This window comes from Lotus japonicus, chromosome 2 (assembly GCF_012489685.1).
Source record: "Lotus japonicus ecotype B-129 chromosome 2, LjGifu_v1.2".
NCBI lineage: Eukaryota > Viridiplantae > Streptophyta > Magnoliopsida > Fabales > Fabaceae > Lotus > Lotus japonicus.
Window position 1 is genome coordinate 91,436,984 of NC_080042.1, and position 18,259 is coordinate 91,455,242.

The window sequence follows — 18,259 nt, forward strand, 5'->3', positions numbered from 1 at the left end:
TAACTTATTGTATTTGATATGTAACAAATACTCCCTCATGTTCTTTTTATAAGAAACACTATGGAAGTTCAGCTACCTCGTAGTCGTGGGCGTCCCAAAAAGGTTCCTCCTCCCTACCAGAGTAATCCGTTTTTGGGCTGCGAGGAGCAGCGGGGTGATTTAGAGGAAGCTGGCGCTTCTCCTGGTAGTGGTGGACCTTACTTCACGCGTTCGAAAAAGACGTGGTTGCTTGGCAAAGTATTGGGGTTAGAGTTCGAGGGAAGCGACATAGAGGCTATCCGTGGTTTGGAGAAGGTCTATGAGGATCATTTTAAGACTTGAGTCTCGCTTGTATATCCTGTTTATGTCTGTGATAGAGTTAGGAGGTTCTTTGTGGCCTATGCTCTTGTTTTTTTTTGCCTGTTTAGTTCCTGTTCGGTTTGCGGGCTTCTTTTTGTTCGTCGAAGTGCCTTGGTATTAGTGGGTGATCTTCGCCCCCTGAGGGTCCTGTCCTTAGGGGTTTTTTGTGATAATCTATTTATATACTTTTACCTTTCAAAAAAAAAAAAAAACACTATGGAATTTTTTTGTGGTCCTTTTTATAAGAAACATTCTTATTAAATAATGTCAAATAATCAATTCCAATGCAAAGAAGTTCAATAATTAAAATTAATTTTGATTTACTGTGTAATTATTTTAACTAAACACTAAATAAAAAAATCGTAGGTGATATTAACCTTTGGAATACCATCTGATACTAACCATTTTATTTTGGTGAGTATTTTTTTTTTCATTCTTATAAAGTTTAATGTTAAAACATCCACCTTTATTTTTGATACATTGTAATGGTGGCTATACAAATTAAGAAAGCTCAAACTTTCTGATGCAATAACATGATGTTCATAGCATACCCTTAAATTAAGTATAGCAAGCAACACTTGGAAACAACTTATCAAGAAAGTTGAAGAAACAAAGAAAATTCATTTACGGCACTATCGTTTTCCTGCTTCTCAAAATCATCATTTTCTTCTTCCTCTTGCTTCTCTTCCCCCCTCGTTGTCCTCTTCAATAGGAGTTGTACCACCTGACTTAGGTCTTTCCCACTCCTGTCAATATATGCATTCAAAACTAAATCAGCTTGTATATTGAATGACCACAAATAGAGAAGAAAAATAGTTAGACTTGGAGTTAGTACCTGTAATTGTTGTAGTGGAAAGGGTTAGTGGAAAGTTTTTATTGGCATTGATATCAAATTAAATGTTTAAAGCGTCAACTTTTAGTTTTTAGGACTAATGTCTTGTATAAATCCTAACCAACTAATCATGCCCTCTGGAATTCGGTAACTGATATTAGTTACTAATATGTAACCACTAAATTCTTCAATAACCACAATAAGCACATATAAATGAAAAAGAAGATGTCACCTTTGACCTTATAAGAGAGCTCTTCCTAAATGAGGGCATTGAAACTTGTAAATGTATGAGTGACAATTCTTGGCCCTTAAAAATTAAAAAGAATATCTTTTTAATAGAAAGTAGAAGAGAGGTTTAGTAAATAATTAGGAGAATCAACTGAGATAACACTATAACAGTATGAGGAGAGAAGAAAATGAATTATAGTATTGGGGAACTTCTTGAGCCAGGGGATACTTCATAAGATGTCATTTTTGAAATCATACACCCATATGAGGAATAAAATAAAAGAAGATAACAACCTAATGTGAAAAACAAATTGAATTGAAGAATAAATACCGTATTTACTGGAGTGGAAGAGGAGAAATGAGAATAAAGACAACAGCCTACAGATGTAAAAGAATTTGTAAGAATATCAGTCTAGGACTCCACTAATTACAGATGCACATTCCATGCAAGAATATCTATTAGTAAGCATCCCTCTTGAGTCCTTCAATTTAATCGAAATAGCCTAGGGATAAGAATACAAATTCACTAACCTGCCATGGTGAAATCACAACAGCAAATTTTGGGAAAAGCCAACCATATAGTATGGAACTATTCACATTATAAAACAATGTAATTCTTTAAGGTTGAAAGAAAGGATTGGTATGTCATTTTCATAGATTAAAATTTAATTGAATTTTGAATTATTAAACCCCAGAAAGTTAGATGTGGAAATAAATTGTATTCTATTAAAAGGTACCTCTTTTACAGCCAACCTTTAAGTTTGTAGTAGTAGAGTGGGTGAAGAAAACTTACCCAGAGAAACAAAAAAAAAAATCTCCCATAACAAAGATGACACAATCTTCACTCCAAATTTTCGGATCAAATGATGCTTCAACACAGCAATTGTGTGGTCCACTGATTCCACTGACTCTAAATTCAATGAAAGAGCTCTAAAACCTGAAAAAGTAACTGCCACATTCAATAAATAAATGCATTCCATGGGAATTAAAAAAATCTAAAACATAATATTCAGGTAAAAAAGACATAGAAGAAAGGAAAAAACTACTATTCAATGGAAATCATCTGTCTAAATAAGGTTTTTCAATTCATATATGCAATGTGTATACACATACACGTATGCAATTTAAAATGCTGAAATTAAAAAAAGGTACCTCCCACTTGAGAACCATCCAGCAGCTCCTTTTCCAACATATGGATGTGTTTCTAATCTTCTATAAGAGCTTCTGGCGATGATTTCTCATGTTTTTCTAGTAACCGCATCCATGTCATAAATCAGATTGCTGTAAGTTTGCAAAAAAACTCAAAATTTGAAACTTTGTAGTCATTTAGGTGTCTGACCGTATAGCGAATTTCACTCAAGTTGTGATGATGATGGTTGATAACTGATTACTCCATCTTCTTCATCGTCATCATAACATAATAAAAAATTGGTTATGACAAACCCAGGCCCCATTTGCTGAAATCAAAAGTTAAGGATAAGGCTGATGAATTCATTAACAACAAAAAAATGGTCACAGAAGAAGGCAAAAAATGTAGCATCTAAAAGTAATTCCGGTTAAAATTGATGACACATAGCTAGTACCTATGACACTTTCCTAGATGAAAGCCAATTCTTACCAAAGGAATTTGCAGGATAGGTCCCTGATGTTACTTGATAGAACAATTTTTTGTCTGATAAATTGGTTATTGTTTTAGCTAAATATGAGAAAATGGATAAGAAAATTATCAAATATCATAAAGGTGATACTTAACATTGAAGGTCATCAAGCAAATCACGTCTCCTTCTTTTAGATTAGGGCCTGCAAGCATGACTAAATGCAAAGGGAAAAAAGGAGTAATTTAGCAGGCAAGAAAGTTAAAAAGGAAATACATAAACCCAGAACAAAAGAATGCAGTTAATGGCAAAGATGGTAACTTGGACATGAGATGTAGGGATCCAGGGAAAGAAGCATAATACCTAATTGGATTGGGATGCAGATCGGTGCCGGAGGGCTTTGAATATGTGAATGAGATGCAAAAAATCCCAAATTCTCGAGACTTGAAAGCAGTAGCATCAAGGAGAAAGAGGGAAAAGCGTTTGATTTCCAGATTCAACCGCATTCTCATAAAGAAAATCGTTCCCACATCCACGACCAGCACCAGCGTTCTCCTTCCTTGGTTCTGAAGAAGGTTCTCACAGCGAAAGAATTCTAATCCTTGCTTCTGCAGAGCGAAGACCTTTAAGGTGATGCGATAGGAAGAATGAAAGACGCAACGGTTGAGATGTTTAATACGAAGAACTGAAGAAGAAATGACCAGGGAGTTACAAAAGAAGAGCAAATAAAATCTAGTTGAGAGAAACGGTGGAATACAGAAGAGCATGAGCAACAAACCTGAAGCTGAATTGCCACAAATTTTTCAACGGCCAGGATTGAATCCTTGCAAAATAATGTGGTGTTTTACCAAAATATCCGTGTAGAGAATTCAATTGTAGTAGAATAAATTATTGAAATACTTTTTTGCCCCTAAAGTTGCAAAAACTCTTCCTTTATATAGTTTATAGATAGATAGATACTCCCTCCGGTCCTATTTATAAGCAGCAAAAAAAAATCACATAGTTTAAGAAATGTAGTTAAACTAGATAAAATGCATTAAATATGTCTTGAATCAAAATAAACTTCCAAAATTACCCTTTGTTATTAGTGTTGGAAAGTGGGAAAGAGAGAGAATAATTAATGAGACACATTTTACAAGCTAGAATTAATAAGGGCATCATTAGAAAAAAATAATTAATATAGCTCAAACTTTCATTTGGTTCTTATAAAAAGGACCAAGATTTTTCTTCTCTTTCATGCTTATAAATAGGACCGGAGGGAGTAGATAGATAGATAGATATAGATTGGACAAAATAAGGTAAAGACGGAGGATTCTTGAAAGATTGGACCGCTACGCTACTCTGTATCGGAGGCAGAGATTTGGGCCGATGATGGATGCATAAATCAATCATTCAAACCTAAATAAAAGCATCCTCAAACCCCAACAACAAACCCTTTTCAAATATCAAATTCTGCTACCAAGTTTGAGGTACGAGTTTCCGACGCTGTCTTCCAATTTCATCTGGATTTCAGCGTTACTCCTTTGTTGCTTCCTTCTTCTCACCCTGTAATATTAGGGAAATTATAATATTTTCTTAACTCTAATCTGCTCATTATTGAAATTTGTTTAATATTTCTGCCCGTAGTTTTTTTCCTTATCTATGTGGGTTGCTTGATCAATTCAATTTCCTAATTTTTCTTCTCTATGTTATAAAGCATCGCTGCTGCTGTTTAAAACCATATTGCTTTCAATGGTGTTGCCTCTCAACAAAATATGGCTTTTGTTTTCTTTTTGATATTGTTAGTTTGCTTGGTACTTATTATATGTAGTGTGCATCTTAGAATTCATGTTAGGCCCAACTCTATCCCCAATAGCGTGAAATTTGCATGACTAGATATTTTTTAGTGACCAAATAAACTGATCCAGGACATGTTATGATACCATCTTAGAATTCGGGTTAAACTTAACTCTACCATTTAGAATAACTATTTTGGTCATATTTCTAATTAATATGCGACCTGAACAACTTATTTTATTATGTGGTTGAAAGCCCTATGATCACTTTAGGGAAAGTCACGAAATGTACCGTATCAGGATGTTGTACATTGTTGTATGCTTATTGCTAATCCAAACACCTACTATGCTTTATTTGCTTGTCCTTCATCTTAAGCTACTGGATTTTGTTTATCTGTGCGGACAACCATTGTGACGATAAATGATCAATTCTGATGATAAATGATCAATGTGTGAATTGAACATGATACATAAGACTGACTTCGAGTATAGACCGCTGCTCTGTTATTTGACTTCATCTCTCTACACCAAAAAAAAAGACTTGATCTCTTTTAACCTAGAGTTCCTAGAGTTGCTTCTTCATCTAGTATTTTCTTCTGATCTAACCCTTGTACATTATACCCACAGGATTTTAACTTCAGTTATTACTCCCTATAACATGAGGTGACTTGGAGATGGCAGAATTACCAGGATATCTACGTTCCTGTTTGAACACAGGGAAACTTGCATTTTTGGCAATTTTAGTCTCTGGAGGAATTGTCTTGCAGATTTTGGTCAGTATTTGTTCTTGTTTTAAGTAAATAAATAGATGGCAACTTATTGGTAAAAAGTTACTGGTTACTTACATCTGTGTTATGTTGTTAGGCATGTGCCCTGTATAATAATTGGTGGCCGATGCTAAGTGGTGAGTGAGATGAAGCATCATCATTCAGATTAAGTTTGATTCCAGTATTGTATATATTTACTTTTCTCATCAATGGGATTTTTACGGGGAGAACATCCCCTTGTTTGTTATGACATCTGGTATTTTGCTCTCTTGCAGCTATAACTTATGTGCTTCTTCCAATGCCTTTGTTGTTCTTTGCGGGGTCTGATGGCGATTCTATATTTTCAGAATCTGATAACAGGTAAAACCGTTATGTTTTGGCTAAATTGAAAAGTAAAATCATTCAACTCTATCATACAACTTGTTAAATAAGCTTGATGATCACTGAAGTGAGTTTTGAATTTTATTTTAGAAAAAAGTAAAATTCTGTCTTAAGATGCGGGATTAATCATTTATCTTTTTTTTGTTTTGTGGTCTGTTGGATGCCGGAGCAGCTGGGTGAATTTTACCAAGTTCTTGACCGGATCCTCGCTTGTCGGAGGCATTGCCATTCCGAGCATATTAATCCATGCTGGGGTTATCGGTTGGGGAGCCTTTGCAATGGAACTTTCTTCCTTCTTTGTGTTTATATTAGCTGTACTGTGTTTCCTGGGGATGAGCGGTGAAGATGATTACTACAGTATGATATGAGATGGGAGTTCAGAAGGGCTTGCTTGATCTTTGTAAAAATGCATTTGTTAATATTCATTTCTTTGCTTTGGTGAGCTTCACCTCAACATTTTTTCTCATTCGAAATATTGAAATCCATTAAGCCTCTATTATTGCGTTTAGCAATGATTTCTAGACTCCTAATCGTAGAGGAGACTCCAAATCTTGTAAAGGCATACCAACAATTAAATCAATATTTGGAATTATGCTTGCGAAAATGTCATTGGTAATATCGTCTTGAACACATTAAACATCAGGTATTGGCCTATGCCAATGACAGGAATGTTACAAACTTCTACTCTAGAATATAACCACAGCTTGGTTTCCCAACAAGAAGCAGTCACTTAACTATTGGCAACAATTTCCACCAAACCAATAAAATAGAGGAAGGGCCTCACGACTGAGAATCCCAAGACTTAATTAGAGAAACTGTTATACACATTATAAAGGCATGAAAAAAAGAAAAAGTGAGCACATGGGAAACCTATTTCTTCACTTGTACCGGAAGGGGATACTCTGCAAAACAGTTTCAAGTTACTGGTTTTAGTAAAATCCCTAATTCTGAAGATGCAGAAGAAAAAAGGCATACATGATTAGTAAATCTATTATATTTATAGCCACTTATTGAATGAATTGGGCTAGTGATAAAGGACTTTGATAGATTGTATGAGGTTATGGGTAAAAAATGTACCTCCAGACGCACCCCTCAAATTTTTCTCTATGTTTTCTTTCCTTTTATACTAATTCAATATAAGTTTTGCTTCGAAAAACTTATTTAAACGTTTAAGCAAGTGTTTGTGAGAAATAGTTTATGACCTACCAATAAGCCATTTGAATTTATTTTCATAAGCATTTCAGCTCCAGTTACAAATAAGAGTTCATTCTCAGCTTATTTCAATAAGTACTTTTAAATTAACTTATGAATAAGCACTTATGCGATAAACGCTTATTGTCAAAAGCGCTGATAAGCTGATAACCAAACGTAGACCTCTAATTAAGATTCACATAGCAGCTGACATATACAATGTGACCATCAATTTTGTCCACCATCTGAAAACAGAATCCGTTGTTTTTTACACAGCTAAACTTATCACTTAACCTATTGTCAAAAGGGGTAGCCAAAGGGGTAGCCTAAGTCAAACTGTTTAAGCCTTTGAGGATTTTAATTTCCCAAAGGAGTTTGGATAGTTATGGACATGACCCTATCAAACACTAACACATATCAAGTCAATGTCAAGCCAAACACATTGCTAGAATAGGGGAAAGGTATAATTACTTTGTAGTTAGAAATGATTTTGAAACTTCAAAATTGATTTGTAAAAATAAACCAAACACATAAACGGAGCAAATGCAAAGAGTTGAAGAGAACACAAATAGCACAATATGAACATAAAATCAACTCAGAGTCACAATTATAATATTCCGGGCATGCATCAACGATTCAACCTCACTGCTTAAAATCATAACAACATCAGAAATAGTCAAATTTTCCTCAAAAACCCAAACAGTACATCAATTTTGCTCCACAAACACGAAATTGGGAAGAGCTATCAGAAGACGACGCGAAACTGCGGCGCGTTGGACTGAATCGCGGGGAGGATCTCCCACCGGCAAGGCTCGAGGTCTTCCGAGACAGGGCAATAGCCGGCGAGTGTGACCTTATCGTTAGAAGCAGCGACGGAACCAAACTCGAAAACGGTGACGCTCGTGTTCGGTGGACGTTTAACCTCCATAGCGCCGTTCATACCTGGCACCTGCACTCCTGCGGCGGCGCCACCGTTGGCCTTCTCAACCGGCGACTTCTCTTCCGGCTGAGACTTCTTCCCGTTCCGCCACCAAAGTATACCCATCGCTTCGCTTACACTCCACTAGGGATTTCACAAGATTTATCATATCTTCAGTTTAGTCAAATGACCTTATTGCCCTTTCGATAATTTCATCAAAGGAAATTAATTAATTAGTATAAACCTACATTAAAATTTAATTAATCGTGATTTGACTCGGTAAATAAAGGAAAGAAGACCAACGGCCACGCAACGGGTGCCTTAAACAAGGTCTCGGGTTCGAGTCTTGTAGATGAAAAATAGTAAAAAAAACATCCGCCGGAAGAGTTAACCCTACTATAATGTTCCGACTCGAACATGATTGTCATTGAAGACACTTGTCTTAAAAAAAAAAAAATAAATAAAGGAAAGAAGAAGCAGCATTCAGATTTCAGAAGAAGAAGAAAGAAGCGATCTCTGAAACCATGAACCAGGAACAACGCTCTCTGCTTCTCAACTCATCTTCTCGCTTCTTGCCACCTCAAGGTTTGTACTCTGAAACCACTATGATGATGATGTTGTTGTTGTTGTTACTTATGGTTTGGATTTTTGCAGGAGTGAAGCTATCGTATGGTACATCTGGGTTCAGGGAAGATGCGTTGCTTCTTTCATCGACGGTGTACAGGGTTGGGATCCTGGCGGCTCTGAGATCGTTGAAGACGCAGTCGGTCATCGGCGTCATGATCACGGCGTCGCATAACCAGGTTTCCGACAACGGGGTCAAAATCGCTGACCCGAGTGGGGGTATGCTCTCTCAGCATTGGGAGCCCTTCGCCGACGCCATCGCCAATGCCCCTTCTCCTCAACACCTCATTCAGGTTAGTTCCCACTGATTTTTTTGTGTGATCAAACTGGGTTTATGCTTTACAATGAAATTTTGCATTACCTTTTATGTTGTGTCATGTTGTGTTGATTTTCTGGGGTGGTTTTGAGCTTACTGAAACATAATTCCTTGTGAATGTGGTTCTATTTAACTGGCAGTTGATAGATGAATTTGTTGACAAAGAAAGGATTCCATTTGATGGGGTTAAGCCTGCTGAAATACTTTTGGGGAGAGACACGAGGCCGAGCGGAGAGGCTTTGCTTCAAGCTGCTAGAGAAGTATGGAGAGCCACAAACAATAATATATTCAGCTTTTATGAGCTTTGTATTATGTTCTCTTTTGCCAAATTTAATCTTATATAATTGGAATAAAAATGAAGGGGGTTACTTCGATTGTTGGCGCTGTTGCGATGGACATGGGGATTTTGACAACTCCGCAACTACATTGGATGGTTCGTGCTAGAAATAAGGGCATGAAGGCCTCAGAGCAGGATTACTTTGAGCAGCTTTCAAGCTCATTCAGGTTAGTCCAATCCATTTTAGATATTGAGATTACTCCGTTTTGTTCCTTTTTTTATTGATGGTAAAATCATCACTGAACACATCCTTTTAGGATCATTGTGTGATTGGATCAGGTGCTTAATGGATTTGATCCCAGCTGAAAAAGGCAAGTCCAGTGGGATGAATGACAAATTGATTGTGGATGGAGCTAATGGTGTTGGTGGAGTAAAACTTAAAGTTTTGCAGAAATTATTGAATGTTTTGGATATTGAGGTCCGGAATAGTAGTGATGATGAAGGTGTACTGAATGATGGAGCTGGCGCTGATTATGTGCAGAAAGAGAAGGTTGTTCCACGTGCCTTTGGTTCTAAAGATTCTGGGATAAGGTTAGTCTGTTCATCAAGTTGGTATAAGTATGCTGGTTGAATTGTGTTGTATAGAAACACAGTGTAATCTACATTCCTGGAACTTCCGACTATAACAGTCGGGATTATTTTTTAACAAGAGATTATGAATGATTTATTCAATTCTGCACTGATAAATGTGTGCTACCATTTGATTTAAGAAATGTATTCTTTTAGCATTGCTATAATAATTGGGGTCCTACTAATGGAGCTAGTTCTAGTTTGCAGGTGTGCTAGTTTTGACGGAGATGCTGATCGGCTTGTTTACTTTTCTGTGCCTCATGAAAGCAATAGTACGATTGATCTTGTTGATGGGGACAAGATGCTATCTTTGTTTGCCATATTTATCAAGGAGCAACTAAGCTTTCTTAATGAGAAAGAAGACATAAAAGACTGCCACCAAGCTCGTCTTGGTATTGTACAAACTGCTTATGCAAATGGGGCATCCACTGATTACCTCAAACATTTGGGACTTGAAGTCAATTTTACTCCAACTGGAGTGAAATACCTGCATGAAAAAGCTGCTGAGTTTGATATTGGTATCTATTTCGAGGCAAATGGTCATGGAGCTGTCTTGTTTTCAGAATCTTTCGTAGGGTGGTTAGAGGCCAAAGCTAACAAACTTTCTTCAGGTTCCAATGATTTATTTGGTGGTTTCTGACTATTCTGACTTTACATATAAAAATCAACTGCAGAAGGAAACGTAAATCTTTTGGTTGTTTGTTTCAGGTTCAGAAGCGGAAAAGGCTGTTTTGAGATTATTGGCTGTCAGTAAGTTGATCAACCAAGCAGTAGGAGATGCTTTGAGTGGATTGCTCTTGGTGGAAGTCATATTACAGCACACGGGATGGTCAATACACAGATGGAGTGAACTTTATCACGATTTGCCCAGCAGGCAGCTCAAGGTCCGTTATTATTTTTCTTTTTTTGTTCGCAGAATTTTGTTACTGCTATCAGAAGCTGCGTCTGGATCATAAATATATACTCCTTGTATTTTCCCGTTCAAGATAATAATTTACTTGTACAGTGAAATACTTAACTTAGTTTTTAATTCTGTGATCCTGTAATGCCTGAAATGCTAATCGTAGTTTAAACTTAGCCAGCTTGAGAGACTTTGTTTTAATGTAGAATTGTAGATTAGTTTAATCCATGACTTATCATTTCTGTCTCAACATTTGCAATGTGGTGGTTATGCTTTTAACCAAAATTTCACATTTCACCTCGGTTGTGAAGTTATTATTGAATTTAAAAATTTTAATCTTCCCTTCTTTATTGTCATTATTGATATTATTGCAAATTATTGGCCTAGTAATGAAGGATTAAGCATGTTCCTTCATTTGTTATTTATGTGTAGATCACGTTTGTCTTGCGTCAATTTAATTTTTATTACTAATTACTTTGTTAAACTCTGATGAATGTTCGCTTTGTTTTGTTTTTCACTATCAGGTTAAAGTTGCGGACAGAACTGCCGTGATTACAGCAAATGCAGAAACTGTAGTTGTCAGCCCTCCTGGTCTACAAGACGCCATTGATGCAGAAACTGGTATCTTTGCTCTTTATATTTTTCTCTTTGTTGCCATGATATTGCACCATTCATTCTAAAATTCAGGCCTGTTGCATTCATCCCCATCGATTGAAGGAGGGAGACTAGTGCCATTTTTCCAAAAAGTAGTCTGCAAGATTTGTTTGAGCTTTTTTGGCTTGTCGCATGGTTACTCATAGCATCATGCCATTAGCATTATTATTAGTTTCATCATTGGTTGCTTGCTTTTATCTGTGAAATAAAACCAACTGTTGCCTGCTTTTACCCCAAGAAATGAGGAATGGCATGGCAGGGTGAGAGAAAGAGGGAAGGAAGGAGGAAAAAAGAATATGAAAACAAATCCTCCCCTAGGTTCTGAAAAGTTGGTGCCTCTTGTTCATTGGATTATATTAATGGTGTACAAAAATGTTGGTAGACATTGGACACCCAAAATGGTATGTGTAAAAAAGGAAGAGGAGGGAAAAATAATAGATACCATATAAGACGTGATGTAATATGAAGAGAGAAATAGAGTGAAAAAATTGGATGTATGTTTAAAAATCAGGATTGATGATATTATGAAGTCCAAGTAGATAATTGCATGAGGGTGGATATATCAGTGAGATTCATCCATCTATGAATGTTTTATTAGTAAGAGAATTGAAAATAGTTTTGAAATTTCAATTTACTAATACCTCAGCATGATTTTCTGGTTTACAGCTAAATACCCTCAGGGTCGATGCTTTGTGCGACCATCTGGCACCGAGGATGTTGTTCGTGTATATGCCGAGACATCCACGCAGGAAGCAACAGATACCCTAGCCAACTCTGTGGCTAAACTCGTGGACCAATTCTTAGGGTGAAACAACTCTTGACGTGACTCTTCCTTTGGCTGTGTTTTCTTTTATTTAAAGCTAACAGGACCGATTACCACAGAATTAATCTGGCTTTGAAAGTTTTGAAATCGACAATAAAATTTTCTTGCATTTTACTTTGGAGATGGTTACCGTATTTACATGTTCACCAACTAAATTCTTAATTTGGCTACAACTGATCTTCATGTTCGACTATTAACGCTCATTCCTATTGCAATGTACTTTTGTGTAACTTAAATTTCAATGTACTTTTGTATATCAACATGTTAGTTTAGAGTGGAACCTGTATGAATTTCATGAACTAAAAGTATCCTCGAGTTGACGGTCAGAAGATTATTTCCTTTCTCGTAAATGACTATAGATAAAACAAAAACCACAAACCATGTTGAATCATGAGCTACAATGTGTAGCTTTTGAAATGTGTTTTGGATTGTGTGCTAGATGAACATTCACACGCCTTTGATCGTTAAAAATAAGAACTGTCAAATGCAAAACCTACTGGAAATGTATTTTAGCCATTGTAAATGCAGAAGGAGATGCTACAAATGGCCTATGAAAAATCACGATAAAAAGCTAAAAATTGCAACAAAAATGTGTGAAGGAGATGCTACAATGACCTATTGAAAATCACGATAAAAAAACCAAAAATTGCAACAAAAATGTGTGAACAGATATTTGGTTATAACTTATAAATTAGTTTTTAAAAATTTCTTTGAATTTTTCATAAGTGTGAATGTAGAAATATTTGTGAATTTTCCACGTTATAATATGTGTGTAAAGATACTTCTACATGAAAGATTTCTTACATACACACATCATGAGAAATATATAAGACACACCCTTCCACACACTGTGGAAATAAGGAATCTTCTGAAGTTAGATGAAAAAATGAGATTTCATTCTTCCACACTAAAACAATGTTTTAGAATCTACCACTCCTCCCTATTTTTCCGTTCTCTTTACGAGAGTGATGATAGTGTATTCTCATTACTTGGTGAAAGTTTATAATTCCCATAAACAAACAGAGTCTTACCATGCAGTATCTTTCGGAAAAAGATCTGTAACATATAAGGGAAATTCGATTCTACCAGGTTCTTGGTGAGTTTTCTTTGATGATTTCTCTTCAATTTATCTTTATGTTGTTGCTGGGTTTTATGGGTGTCCTTGACATCATATCACTGTATTTTTTATTGCTTTTTCCCTCCACATTACACGAATTTAACTCTTCAATTTGTTTGTTTCTTTGTTTGTGTGTTCAATGTTCAGATGACAAACATATTGTTACAAATGCATGGTACCAGCTCAAACGCTTAAGTTCTTGCCCACAACCGGGTAAAGAACTAGAGATTACTGATGTCAACTTTATCGGGTTTTTTGTTTCACTTCTAGATCTAACATTTAGCCAAAAACTACAATGAATCATAAGCTACAATGTGTACTTTTGAAATAATGTGTTTTGGATTGTGTGCTAGATGAACAACCAAACACATCTCTCTCATTAAAGCGTTTTCTTACACACAACTAGAGCTGTCAATACAGGCCAACCCGACCCATATGGACCAGCCTGTACGGGTTGGGTTGAAAACGAGTTGGGTCAATCCGGGGTCTTGACGAGTCAGGAAAATATGAACCCGACTCGCTACGAGCTCGCGGGTTGGCGGGCTGGCTCGCGGGTTGATTGAAATAATTATAAAAAATCTTAAAAATAGAGAAATTGGATTAGAAAAAGTTATAAAAATAATAATTTCAAAAAAATACTTACAGAAATTGGTATCAACTCATAAGAAAGAAAGAGGTTTATCAATGCAATTATTTTTCTGTCACATTTTTTTATAAGCTTGTCACATTTGAAATATAGTAAAAGAATTTAATTTACAGGATTTAAGACACAATTATTTTACCGTCACATTTAAAATGAGATAAATAATAGAATAACAACAAATAAAACATAAAAAATGGTCTCAAATTTAAAGAAATGAAAATTTCCATTTTTCTATCTAAAAATAATCCATTAAACTAATCTTGAATTAAGACCAAATAAAATAAATTTTTTAATGAACTCGCTTGACCCGCGGGTTGGCTCGCCTAACTCACGGATTAAACGAGTCGGGTTGCACTAACCCATGTTCTTTTCGAGGGGAAATTTAACCAACCCAACTCGGATTGTTTAGCCAACCCGTCGAGCTAGCCCGCAGGTTGTAACCGATATTAACAGATCTACACACAACCAATGCTTGAAGCATGCGCTACAAGCAATTCTCTAACAAAATGGACCACTTATCATGAAATGGAACTGCATGTGTTTTATGTACTATGCGTAACGTCTTGAAGACTAAACCCTAACTAGTTCGAACTATGAAATACTTGATCATTAAAAATAAGAACGGCAAAATGCAAAACTTGTTGGAAATGTATTTTAGCCCTTGTAGATGCAGAAGAAGATGCTACAAATAGCCTTTGAAAAAACACTATAAAAACTATAAAAAATTGCAACAAAAAATGTGTGAACATATATTTGGTTATAACTTATAAATTAGTTTTTGAAAACTTCATTGAATTTTCCATAACATAAGTGTGAACGTAGAAATATCTGTGAATTTTCCACATTATAATATGTGTGTAAAGATATTTCTAGATGAAAGATTTCTTACATTCACACATCATGATAAATATTTGAGACAATCTTACGCACATATTATATGTGTGTGAAAATAAGGAATCTTCTAAAATTAGATGAAAAATGAGATTTCATTATTCCACACCAAAACAATGCTTTATATGCATGGGTGCATTTACACTGATTTTTTTTTGATAAGCGAGTGCATTTACACTGATGAATCTGCCTACTGAACATAACTGTCTAACTGATATAGGCATATACCAGTATCTTCCCTTCAAACATATATTTTTAACAGACTAATTAACACAATTTGTAGTCATTAGTTGAAAATAATAATAATCAAAGAGCAAAACTTTTTGGAACATATTAACTTAATTTCCATTTCATTTTCAATTATTAATATTTTCATCAATATCTTATTACACATGTCCTTATATTACTCCAACTAAAAATTTTTCCATCAATGATTATAAATATTCTTTCTTTAAAATAACCTTTTATCTTACAATAGCTTAATCCTTATGCCACGATCATGTTATGCTTCATGTTATGTATTGTGAACACTCCTTGGTCTCTCTTGACCGGCATTTTCATAGCAAAAAATGATATTATTACAAAACACAAACAGAATATAAGTATACGACTGTTTGCTCTCTCTTTCAAAAGCAACATTGATTAAGGACTAGTATTATAATGCCAACCCTTATAAACATTATTCTCATGATCCTTTAACTTTACGATGAACACGCTACTTGAATACATTTTGTGCACTAGTAATTCAAAATTTTAACTAGTACCAGCATTGTCAAGTTCTTCCAGAGCTGCCCACAATTTTGGATCGTCATAATCCTTAATCAGAAAAGCAGGCTTTGCTTCCATGAGTAAATCCTCGGGGTTTCGGGTAGCTAAACCTATAACAGGCATCCCAGCTGCCACTCCAGCTTTGATTCCTGACACAGAATCCTATGACAACAGAACATGTGTGTTAAAAGCTGAACTAGAACAAATTATTCTATAAGAATGCATGAAAAACCCAGACCTCAAATACAAATGTGTGATTCTTTGATGCCTTCAGAGCTTCAAGACCTTTCAAATAGGGTTCTGGATGAGGCTTGGCATGTTCACATTCATCACCAAGAATAACAGCATCAAAGAAATATGAGAGACCAAGTTTTGAGATAATGAGTTCTGCGTTTTCTCTTGGAGCATTGGTAACGGCAGCTCGTTTCAATCCATGATTTTCAATCCATTTCATCACTTTATCAAGACCACTTAAAGGCTTCAGTTGCTCAGCCGCCAATCTGGATAGTCCATCATGGAATTATCTTCTTAAGCTTCGAATGAACTATAATTGAAAAGGTGCAGGGGTTACCTCCGAAACATGGCTTCCTTTTCTTCTACAAACTTTAAACCTCGTTCAAGATCACCAGGAAAAACAAACAAGGCTGTATCATTACTGTGCTTGCCAGCAAAGTTCTTAATGAAAAACTCCTCTGTAATAGGAATACCTCCATTAAAACCAATCTGAAAACCACCAACACCAAAGTTTAAGTTAGTTTTCTAATAGTCATGGATCATGTGCTTAGTGATGATGACTTATAAATACAATAAAAGGAATATAGCAATAAACTATAATATCTATTTTCTGAATATTTTTTCCACAAATCTTTCTTTCAAAGAAAAGAAACACTATTACCTCCTGGAGCATTTCACGTAAAGCATCGTAGTGGAGGGGATCGGAATCACAAAGAGTTCCATCTATATCAAAGAGAACTGCTTCAAGTGGAGCAAGTTTGGTGAGAAAATTCTTACTGCAGCCACAACACGAAGGAAGTGACTGATAAGTGCAGCAACTGATAAAACAGGAAATGGCTGTATAATGAAGTTTCTATACAAAACATATCATGAACCAATTAGTGAAGGACTGAAGGCACATGAATAGTTTTTATTTTTTACACAATACAAAGCATATCTCAACAACAAGGGTGCCAGCCCCACACAAGCTGATCAGTCAAACAAGAACATTGCAAATTGAAAATTATGACAATGAGTTTGACATGTCAAACAGATGAAGCCATATTTTGTGCATTGAGTATTAATGTACATAGGTATAACAGCAAAGGCATGTAAACCAATGAAATAACTGGTGATTGATTGGATATTTACAAAATATTTAAGAAAAGTAGGACATGTATGAAAATACAAATTATATTTGATGATTTGACAAAAATGGTGATGATTTGACAATAATTGATCACAAGATTCAGTTTTATTAGACCATAATAGATAGATAGATTGCAAGATAGTGAATTTTACAAGCTATACAGAACATGACTACATTACGTGGGGGTTTGCTACTCTCATTCAAACATTAGCAACTTAACTGATCTTGCAGAAAACATTGACGCCACTTAGCAACACACCACACACGTTTTGAGTAAGTTAGCAGAATTTATACCAAATCCAAAAGTAGCACTACTACTAAGTAAATACTAACCACAGCAGAAAGCAGTACATATTTTATCATAAATAGCACAGGTTGTTAATTAACTGATGATCCCTAAATTTTTACCTCTTTGATAGCATATACTAAGAATCATTGACTTGGGTTTTCATAAATGTATATAAATCCAATCACCTTAGACAATGGCTGGCACTATAACACAGGGTTTTAAATTGTGGTCCACAATTGCGGCCACAACGTAAATGGTTTTTGATTCCCCAAAACGGCATCACGACACCAATTGCGGCCACATCAAGCCGCATTTGTCCGCAATTCCGCAACATAACTACAACCACGACCGCAACCTCAATTTAAAACCCTGCTATTACATACACTTTTAGCTAGTTAGCAGCAGGAGTATGCAGAAACCAGAAGTCTTCTTAATACTATATATCATAAATAGCACAGATTGCCGGTTCATTGCAGAACCCTAAATTTGCCTCATCTTCAACAATATATATAGAGATTCATCAAATTGGATTTTTATAAATATATATATTGATCCAATCACAATCAATCACCTTAGCTAATAGTAGTTGGCTTGGCACTCTACACATATATGATAAATCCAACATACATGTTTTTTTTATTACATCGATGGGCACTGTTATTACAACAGAACAGAACTGAAGAAAAATGGAAATGGAACTGAACATAATGATAAAACAATCAAAGAGGTTTCTGATTTCTGAATGATAAGTGCTAGTATTGGCAGCAAGAACTTTACCTTTCAACGCAATTCTCAGAAGAAGCTCTCATGGTTAACCAGTGAGAGAGAGAGAGGGGGTAGTTACTTCGCAGCAAGAACAATGCTAATGGAATTCACCAAAGAATAAAAACGCAGGGTATCACTGTATCAGGGGAATTGGGTTTAACACCCCAGCCC

The 18,259-nt window shown here is 35.6% G+C and overlaps 4 protein-coding genes and 1 long non-coding RNA gene across 8 annotated transcripts; 2 read left to right on the forward strand and 3 right to left on the reverse strand.

Moving 5' to 3' along the window:
• Window positions 1–835: 835 nt before the first annotated feature.
• Window positions 836–3,896, reverse strand: LOC130735866 (uncharacterized). Its single transcript, XR_009018585.1, has 3 exons — window positions 2,739–3,896; window positions 2,552–2,647; window positions 836–2,336 (listed from the first exon to the last, which is right to left on the reverse strand). It is a non-coding gene; the product is annotated as an uncharacterized LOC130735866 (long non-coding RNA).
• Window positions 3,897–4,277: 381 nt separating this feature from the next.
• LOC130740987 (vacuolar protein sorting-associated protein 55 homolog) lies at window positions 4,278–6,521 on the forward strand. Its single transcript, XM_057593731.1, has 5 exons — window positions 4,278–4,463; window positions 5,397–5,542; window positions 5,634–5,673; window positions 5,812–5,896; window positions 6,090–6,521. The coding sequence occupies exons 2-5, from the start codon at window positions 5,444–5,446 to the stop codon at window positions 6,283–6,285; spliced, it is 420 nt and encodes a 139-aa protein (XP_057449714.1). The 5' UTR covers window positions 4,278–4,463; window positions 5,397–5,443; the 3' UTR covers window positions 6,286–6,521.
• A 1,332-nt stretch (window positions 6,522–7,853) lies between these two features.
• On the reverse strand, window positions 7,854–8,153 carry LOC130737281 (uncharacterized). The gene has a single exon (XM_057589033.1). It carries the CDS (start codon window positions 8,151–8,153, stop codon window positions 7,854–7,856), a length of 300 nt encoding a protein of 99 aa, XP_057445016.1.
• Window positions 8,154–8,457: 304 nt separating this feature from the next.
• LOC130740986 (phosphoacetylglucosamine mutase) lies at window positions 8,458–12,494 on the forward strand. The gene is made up of 9 exons (XM_057593730.1): window positions 8,458–8,612; window positions 8,682–8,944; window positions 9,108–9,227; window positions 9,329–9,471; window positions 9,584–9,835; window positions 10,082–10,485; window positions 10,583–10,758; window positions 11,300–11,396; window positions 12,096–12,494. The coding sequence occupies exons 1-9, from the start codon at window positions 8,552–8,554 to the stop codon at window positions 12,236–12,238; spliced, it is 1,659 nt and encodes a 552-aa protein (XP_057449713.1). The 5' UTR covers window positions 8,458–8,551; the 3' UTR covers window positions 12,239–12,494.
• A 2,923-nt stretch (window positions 12,495–15,417) lies between these two features.
• LOC130740988 (haloacid dehalogenase-like hydrolase domain-containing protein Sgpp) lies at window positions 15,418–18,254 on the reverse strand. Of its 4 annotated transcripts, none has more exons than XM_057593733.1 (6): window positions 18,101–18,249; window positions 17,509–17,692; window positions 16,567–16,681; window positions 16,243–16,394; window positions 15,910–16,171; window positions 15,418–15,833 (listed from the first exon to the last, which is right to left on the reverse strand). In XM_057593733.1, exons 2-6 carry the CDS (start codon window positions 17,655–17,657, stop codon window positions 15,657–15,659), a joined length of 855 nt encoding a protein of 284 aa, XP_057449716.1. In that variant the 5' UTR covers window positions 17,658–17,692; window positions 18,101–18,249; the 3' UTR covers window positions 15,418–15,656. The 4 variants fall into 4 exon arrangements, with proteins under 4 accessions (XP_057449716.1, XP_057449715.1, XP_057449718.1 ...); XM_057593732.1 differs by having other exon boundaries at window positions 16,567–16,723; XM_057593735.1 differs by lacking the exon at window positions 17,509–17,692 and having other exon boundaries at window positions 18,101–18,254.
• Window positions 18,255–18,259: the final 5 nt, after the last annotated feature.

What these genes read in the sequence shown, in the direction of transcription:
- LOC130740987 (XM_057593731.1), top strand. Translation starts at nt 5,444, where the DNA reads ATGGCAGAATTACCAGGATATCTACGTTCCTGTTTGAACACAGGGAAA. An exon ending in GAATTGTCTTGCAGATTTTG is followed by an intron (nt 5,543 to 5,633) that starts GTCAGTATTTGT and finishes TTATGTTGTTAG; the next exon opens with GCATGTGCCCTGTATAATAA. An exon ending in TTTTCAGAATCTGATAACAG is followed by an intron (nt 5,897 to 6,089) that starts GTAAAACCGTTA and finishes ATGCCGGAGCAG; the next exon opens with CTGGGTGAATTTTACCAAGT.
- LOC130737281 (XM_057589033.1), bottom strand. Translation starts at nt 8,153, where the DNA reads ATGGGTATACTTTGGTGGCGGAACGGGAAGAAGTCTCAGCCGGAAGAG.
- LOC130740986 (XM_057593730.1), top strand. Translation starts at nt 8,552, where the DNA reads ATGAACCAGGAACAACGCTCTCTGCTTCTCAACTCATCTTCTCGCTTC. An exon ending in CTCCTCAACACCTCATTCAG is followed by an intron (nt 8,945 to 9,107) that starts GTTAGTTCCCAC and finishes TTTAACTGGCAG; the next exon opens with TTGATAGATGAATTTGTTGA. An exon ending in TGCCCAGCAGGCAGCTCAAG is followed by an intron (nt 10,759 to 11,299) that starts GTCCGTTATTAT and finishes TTTCACTATCAG; the next exon opens with GTTAAAGTTGCGGACAGAAC.
- LOC130740988 (XM_057593732.1), bottom strand. Translation starts at nt 17,657, where the DNA reads ATGTTGCGGAATTGCGGACAAATGCGGCTTGATGTGGCCGCAATTGGT. An exon ending in AGTGCCAGCCATTGTCTAAG is followed by an intron (nt 16,724 to 17,508) that starts GTGATTGGATTT and finishes CTGTTTTATCAG; the next exon opens with TTGCTGCACTTATCAGTCAC. An exon ending in ATCACACATTTGTATTTGAG is followed by an intron (nt 15,834 to 15,909) that starts GTCTGGGTTTTT and finishes CTGTTGTCATAG; the next exon opens with GATTCTGTGTCAGGAATCAA.